The following is a 7,391-nucleotide window of genomic DNA, read 5'->3' as shown; positions in this document are numbered from 1 at the left end:
CCGGTTTCGAAGTGTCGCGATTAGGAAATGACTTTTTTCGAAGTGTCGCGGTTTCGAAGTGTCGCGGTTTCGAAGTGACTGGTTTTGAAGTGTCACATAGTGTTGAAATGACCGTTTTCGAAGTGTCACATAGTGTTGAAATGACCGTTTTCGAAGTGTCGCGGTTTCGAAATGACCGGTTTCGAAGTGTCACATAGTGTTGAAATGACCGGTTTCGAAGTGTCGCGGTCTCGAAGTGTCGCGGTTTCAAAGTGTCGCGGTTTCGAAGTGACTGGTTTTGAAGTGTCACATAGTGCTTGAAATGACCGTTTTCGAAGTGTCGCGGTTTCGAAGTGTCACATAGTGTTGAAATGACCGGTTTCGAAGTGTCGCGGTCTCGAAGTGTCGCGGTTTCGAAGTGTCGCGGTTTCGAAGTGACTGGTTTTGAAGTGTCACATAGTGTTGAAATGACCGTTTTCGAAGTGTCGCGGTTTCGAAGTGTCACATAGTGTGAAATGACCGGTTTCGAAGTGTCGCGGTCTCGAAGTGTCGCGGTTTCGAAGTGTCGCGGTTTCGAAGTGACTGGTTTTGAAGTGTCACATAGTGTTGAAATGACCGTTTTCGAAGTGTCACATAGTGTTGAAATGACCGTTTTCGAAGTGTCGCGGTTTCGAAATGACCGGTTTCGAAGTGTCACATAGTGTTGAAATGACCGGTTTCGAAGTGTCGCGGTCTCGAAGTGTCGCGGTTTCAAAGTGTCGCGGTTTCGAAATGTCTTGTTTCGAAGTGTCGCGGTTTCGAAGTGTCGCGGTTTCGAAGTGACTGGTTTCGAAGTGTCTCGGTCGCGAAGTGTCGCGATTAGGAAATGACTTGTTTCGAAGTGTCGCGGTTTCGAAATGACCGGTTTCGAAGTGTCACATAGTGTTGAAATGACCGGTTTCGAAGTGTCGCGGTCTCGAAGTGTCGCGGTTTCGAAGTGTCGCGGTTTCGAAATGTCTTGTTTCGAAGTGTCGCGGTTTCGAAGTGACTGGCTTCGAAGTGTCTCGGTCTCGAAGTGTTGCGGTTTCGAAATGACCGGTTTCGAAGTGTCGCGGTTTCGAAATGACCGGTTTCGAAGAGTCTCAAATTTTTAGATTTTTCAAAATTTTTTTTCAGTTTTTCGGAAATTTCAAAATTTTTATAAGTTTCTAGAATTGTAGATTTTCAGCGATATTTTTTTAAAAATCTGGAATTTTTAGATTTTTCGAAAATTCTGATTTTCGAAATCGCTAGGTTTCGGCTTGAAACTTCTCTATTTCTGGGAATTTTTAAGTTTTCAGAATTTTGAAATTTTCAGAATTTTCCGATTTTCGACATTTTCTATTTCAAATTTTCAGAAATTAGGGACTGAATTTCAGCCTTTTTCAGAACCATTTTTTCTTGAATTTCACATGTCCCAGATTGTTAGAAATCGATTTTTTTCCCAATTTTCTGATTTTCCAGGCCAAAAACTCACGAAATCTGAATCGATATTTAGATTCGACTGGGAGCAGCGCAGCAGTGAGAAAACCAATCAGACACCAGTGTAAGACACGCATTTTCAGCACCATAAAAAGGCTAGAATTGTTCAAATTTTGCTGATTTTTTCGCTTCTTTTCCGATTATGTGGATTGAAATCCAACTTCACGAGCCAACAAAATTTAAAAAAAAGAAAATTAAAAAATTAAAAAAATGATATTCATAGAGTCAGTTTTGTGTGTAGTTTGGTGTCAGTTGAAAGAGCAAAAAAGGGAGAGAATTTGAAAAAAATGAAGAATCAGTTACCAGTAAAATTGGTTTTCAGTAAGGCATCGTGATGAGGGAAGGGAGGGGGAAAATAGCAAAAATAAGGACGTTTTAGAACTGTTGACGGATTATAGAACTGTGACGGTTTAGAACTACAGTAGTCTAAACTTAGAATTAGGTTTTCGAAAAAAAAGTACAAAAAAGAATTTGTAGAACTTTCGGAAAGTTCTAAAACGTCGCATTTTGGAAGATCAGACATTTTAGAACCGAAAAGTTCTAAAACGTCCTATTTTTCAAAACAGGACATTCTAGAACCAAAAGTTCTAAAACGTCGTATTCTGAAAAATATGACATTTTAGAACCATATAGTTCTACAAAGTCCTATTTTTCAAAATAGGAAACTTCAGAACCAAAAGTTCTAAAACGTCGCATTTTGGAAAATCGGACATTTTAGAACCCAAAAGTTCTAAAACGTCCAATTTTGAAAAATAGACATTTTAGAACAAAAAAGTTCTCAAATATCACTTTTCGAAGAATGGGACATTTCAGAAAAAAAGTTCTAAAACGTCGTACTTTGAAAAACAAGTCATTTCGGAAGCAAAAAGTTCTAAAATGTCGTATTTCGGAAAAACAGACATCCTCGAACCAAAAAGTTCTGAAACGTCGCATTTTGAAAAATAAGAGATCCTAGAACCAAAGAGTTCTAAAACGTCACATTTTTAAAAATAGGACATTTCAGAACCAAAAATTTCTAAAACGTCGTGGGGCATTTTAGAACCAAGGGTTCCGAAATGTTCTTAAAACGACGTTTGGGAACTATCAAGAAACCTAACTAGACGCTTTAGAACTACGACGTTTCGCAACTTTTCCCCTCCAAAATCAAACCTATCTTTAAAAAATTGTAAGCCATTCTAGAACCCTCGCGACATTTCAGAACCAAAAATTTCTAGAATGTCGCATTTAGAAAAATAAGAGATCCTAGAACCAAAACGTTCTGAAACGTCCTATTTTTCAAAATATGACATTTCAGAAACAAGAAGTTCTGAAACGTCTTATTTTTTTAATCGGACATTTCAGAACCAAAAAGTTCTAAAACATCACATTTCGGAAAATCGGACGTTTCGCAACTTTTTCCCTACAAAATCTATCTTTAAAAATTGTCATTCTAGAACCGCGCGAAATTTCAGAACCAGACCATTCTAGAACCGTCCAAACAAAAAAAAACAAAAAGAGGCATGAGAGAACCGTATCGAATAGAGCAGTGGGATGGGGAGAAAAAAAAGGTCAATACATATAAAAAAAATAATAAACATACCGGAATTTTTGTCAGTGGGAGGGGAGGGGAGGGGTTTTGAAGATTTTTGAAAAGTTAAAATTTTCAAAAAATCTCAAAAAATGATATTTGAAAAATAGAAAACAAAGGAAAAAAAGTGGATAAGATGAGGGGAAAATGGAGAAGGATAAAACATGAAATTATGATTTTTTTTTTTGAAAATTTCCAGATATTTTCAGACATTTTCAGAGGCTAGTAGAGACCACACGTGCGCAAATTGTCCCGAATCACAATGTCGGTTACGGCGTCGAAGACGAATCGGATGTTGTTCGTGTCGGTGGCACATGTGAATTGGGTGTAGATTTCCTGGAAAACGATGAAAATTCAATTTTTATAGAATTTTCGAATTCTTGGACAGTTCTAGAATGGTCTGGTTCTGAAATGTCGCGCGGTCCTAAAATGTCACAGTTCTGAAACATCGCAGTTCTAAGGTGCCACAGTTCTAAAATGTCGCAGTTCTGAAATGTCGCAGTTCTGAAATGTCGCAGTTCCATGATGTCGCAGTTCTAAAATGTCGCAGTTCTGAAACGTCGCGGTTCTAGGATGACCCTTTGTTTAGGATAGGTTTCATTTTGGAGGAAGAAAGTTGCGAAACGGTGCAGTTCTAAAACGTCTAGTTTGGTTTCGCGATAGTTGCGAAACGTCGTTTTAGGACATTTCGGAACCCTCGGTTCTAAAATGTCCTATTTTTCAAATTTGAAGTTTTCAAATTTTTCGAATTTTTTAAATTGGAATTTATTGTTCTGAAACGTCGCAGTTCTGAAATACGACAGTTCTAAATGGTCAGTTCTGACACTCAACAGTTGCGACGTTCTAGAACTATGAAAACTGTGACATTTAAGAACTGCGACATTTTGGAACTGCGACGTTTTAGAACTGTGATGTCTTAGAACTGTGACATTTTAGAACTGCGACAGTTCAGAACTATGCCATTTTAGAACTGCGACGTTTAAGAACCGCGACATTCCTGAACTGCGACAGTTCCGAACTGTGACATTTCAGAACTGCGACGTTTCAGGACCGCAACGTTTCAGAACTGCGAAAATTCAAAACTATGGCAATTCAGAACTGACATTTCAACCGCTTTTGAACTGGGCGTCTTCGAACTGCGACAATTCAAAAACTACGACACTTTAGAACTGTGAAATTTTAGAATTGTGACATTTCAGAACTATGAAATTTTAAAACTGCGACGTTTCAGAACCACTTTTTCTAGCAATTTCAATCCAAATTTCTCCATTTTTCACCCCAAAATTCCTCCCAAAACCCGTAAAAATCGCCTCACCTTCTGTCCTCCCTGTCTCTTGTTAACAATCTCAAATTGCTTCTGAATGAATGCTGATCCATCGTCAAAGTTGTCGTGTCCCGTGTATTCTGGGAAGCAATATGTCAGCGGGGACTTCTTGATCTTCTCCTCGAACAGGTCCTTTTTGTTCAGGAATAGAATGATCGAAGTCTCGACGAACCATTTACTGTTGCAAATCGAGTCGAACACTTTCAGCGATTCGCGCATTCGATTCTGCAAATTTTGAGAGATTTCTGAGATGAGCAATGGGCGAGTTTTCAGATTTTTCAGATTAAAAAATCGATATTTTTCGAATTTTCAGATGAGCAATATGTGATGTTAAGATCAAAAAATCGATTTTTTTTTCCGAATTTTGAGATGAGCAATGTGTGATTTTTCAGATTTTTCAGATCGAAAAAAATCGATTTTTTCGGAGTTATTCAATGGAAATGGTTTGATACAGTAATTAGTACAGTAATCGATACAGTGATCTGATGAGAAAAAAGTACAGTAAACCAGAGAAAACTATGATTTTTGGACAATTTTTGAATTGTTTTTTTTTTGTAATTTTTTCAGAATTTTTAGAATTTCGAAAAAAAAATTTTTTTTTTGAATTTTTCTATTTTCCAAAAATTAAAACTTTTCAGAATTATTCGAATTTTTTTCAGAATTTTCAGATTTTCCGAAATTTTTTGAATTTTAATAAAATTTCAGATTTTTTTCCTGAAAATTACAGAAATTTCAAAAAATCCAAAATTCGATTTTTCACAATTTTTAGGTCAAAAATTTGTGGAAATCGCTATTTTCACTCAAAAATCTTCATTTTTCGTCCAAAAATCTCAATTTTCTCTGTTTTTTAGGTCAAAAATCGCTGAAAATGAGCATTTTCCTCCCTAAATCCCCAATTTTTACCGTTTTTCGATCCTCCATCAGCACCATATCGTACTCGGACATGGCGACACAGAAGATCAACGCGGTGACGTCTTCGAAGCAGTGAATCCACTTTTTTCGCTCCGATCGCTGACCGCCGACGTCGAATACACTGAAAAAAAAATGAATACAGTAATCCATAGAGAAAACTACAGTAATCCCAAAATCATAAAAACCATTCGGAAAAGGTACAGTAATCCAGAAAGAAAAATGTGTACTTTAACCTACAGTAATCCATAGAAAACTACAGTGAATTAATGGGGAAACTACAGTAATCCAGAGAGAGAGAGAGAGAAACGTGGGAAAAATCGAAAATTACTGCAATCCCAAAGGCATAAAAACCATTCGGATACCTCAACCTACCGTAACCCGGTGAAAACTACAGTAATCCAGATAGAAAACTACAGTAATCCAAAGAAAAGCAAAAAAAAGTGAAGAGTACAGTAATCCAAAAACAAAGATGTGTAAATTATAATCTACAGTAATCCAGGAAAAAACTACATTAATCAAGGGAAAAACTATACTTATCATTTCAAAAAGTCAGAGAAGACTACAGTAATTCAAACGAGAATTATTCCGTAAAACCTGTATTAGAAGGCACCTCCTCTAATAGAAGGGCCCTCCGGGGAAACCTTGGAAAAATAGAAGAGCTGGCCCTTCTAATACAGATTTTACGGTAACTGCCAGTTACCGTATTCCCATGGAACTACAGTAACCCCCCAGAAAACCACCTGCACATCAAACTCACACGAAAAGCCTATCCTTGAAGATGAACTGCGTCTCGACGATGCCCGTCGTCTTGATTCGTGTTCGGAGGACGTCATCCTGAAAAATGTGTCTATCTCTGTGTATCTGGATGTCTCTAATTTTTCGATTTCTGGCTGAAATTCCAGCCAAGTTCCAATTTCTGGCTAAAATTTTCCAATTTTTGGCCGAAATTTCAGACGAAATGCCTAAAAATCGAGCCATACCTGCGTGGGAATGTAGTCGGCCTCACAAATTCGATCCAGCTGACTCAAATAGTATTCTGCCGAGTCGTTGAGCTGATATTCGCGGGATCTGGAATGGAATAAGTCGATTTTTTTAAAATTTTCGGACTAATCTTGGCTCATTTTTAACGATTTTTAGCTCACTTTGGCTCAGTTTTCTGCCAATTTCGGTTTTTTTTTTTGCAATTTTTCTCGCAATTTTGGCTCTATTTTCGCAATTTTCAACTCTTTTTCTCACAATTTTGGCAGTTTTAGCTCTTTTTTTCAGCAATTTTAGCTCATTTTCCACAATTTTTTGCTCATTTTGGATCTATTTTCTGCCAATTTCGGTTTTTTTTGCAAATTTTCTGGCAATTTTGACTCATTTTGGCTCTATTTTCGCAATTTTCAACATTTTTTAAAAGCGATTTCAGCTCATTTCAACCGTTCCGCTCGCGATTCTCACCTATTTTACACCTTTTCTGACAGTTTTAGCTCTTTTTTTTTCAGCAATTTCAGCTCATTTTCCACGTTTTTTTTGCTTATTTTGGCTCAATTTTTCGCAATTTTCTCTTAATTTTTTCCTCCAATTTCCCTCTAACCAACCTCGCGACTGCCTTCTGAATACCCTCATCCGACCATACACTCTTCATCAGTGCAGCCAGCTCATCTGGAATCTCGTCTTCTTCTCCCGTCGCTCCAAATGCCAACACTTTTCTGGCATCCGCTCTGTGCTCCTCCTTTTCGTACTCGATTTTCAGCTGTTCCATGGCGGCGATGATGGCGTTAAGTGACTGAAGATTCGGTTATTTTTAGAAAGGGTTACTGTAGTTTTCTTTTCCAAATTCCTGTTTTTGTTGGAGGGAAACAAACTACAGTATACTACAGTAACCATTTAAGTATGTCAGAGAGGGGCTACAGTAATCCAACATTATTTATACAGATAAAAAATATACCGATACTGTAACTTTTCTAGAGAAATGTTTTTGGATTATTGTAGTTTCACCCATATTGGCTACTGTAGCCCCTCTCTGACATAGTGAAATGGTTACTGTAATTTTCTCACAATCAGGATTACTGTAATTTTCCAACTTCCTGCTTTTTTGGAGAGAAACCGTGGTTGACTTAAAAA

At 37.4% G+C, this 7,391-nt stretch overlaps 2 protein-coding genes across 2 annotated transcripts in view; both read right to left on the bottom strand.

The window, feature by feature from the left end:
* The window catches only part of CBG18557, a gene marked incomplete at both ends in the record, with an annotated part of 5,024 nt that extends 3,468 nt beyond the window's left edge, over nucleotides 1-1,556 (bottom strand). Inside the window, 2 exons of the mRNA XM_045238521.1 lie at nucleotides 1-1,099; nucleotides 1,410-1,556. The exon at nucleotides 1-1,099 is cut by the window's left edge and continues 2,254 nt beyond it. Coding sequence (XP_045096514.1) covers nucleotides 1-1,099; nucleotides 1,410-1,556 — 1,246 coding nt within the window. The remainder of the gene's footprint in view (nucleotides 1,100-1,409) is intronic.
* A 1,712-nt stretch (nucleotides 1,557-3,268) lies between these two features.
* CBG18556 lies at nucleotides 3,269-7,029 on the bottom strand (the record flags this gene model as incomplete). The annotated part of the gene is made up of 5 exons (XM_045238468.1): nucleotides 3,269-3,382; nucleotides 4,362-4,595; nucleotides 6,042-6,116; nucleotides 6,263-6,350; nucleotides 6,866-7,029. 5 exons carry the CDS (start codon nucleotides 7,027-7,029, stop codon nucleotides 3,269-3,271), a joined length of 675 nt encoding a protein of 224 aa, XP_045096513.1.
* Between the last annotated feature and the right edge of the window lie 362 nt (nucleotides 7,030-7,391).

The sequence above is a fragment of the Caenorhabditis briggsae genome (assembly GCF_000004555.2).
Source record: "Caenorhabditis briggsae complete genome, chrI, whole genome shotgun sequence".
In the NCBI taxonomy this organism is placed as follows: Eukaryota; Metazoa; Nematoda; class Chromadorea; order Rhabditida; family Rhabditidae; genus Caenorhabditis; species Caenorhabditis briggsae.
This window is presented reverse-complemented; position numbering and strand designations above follow the sequence as displayed.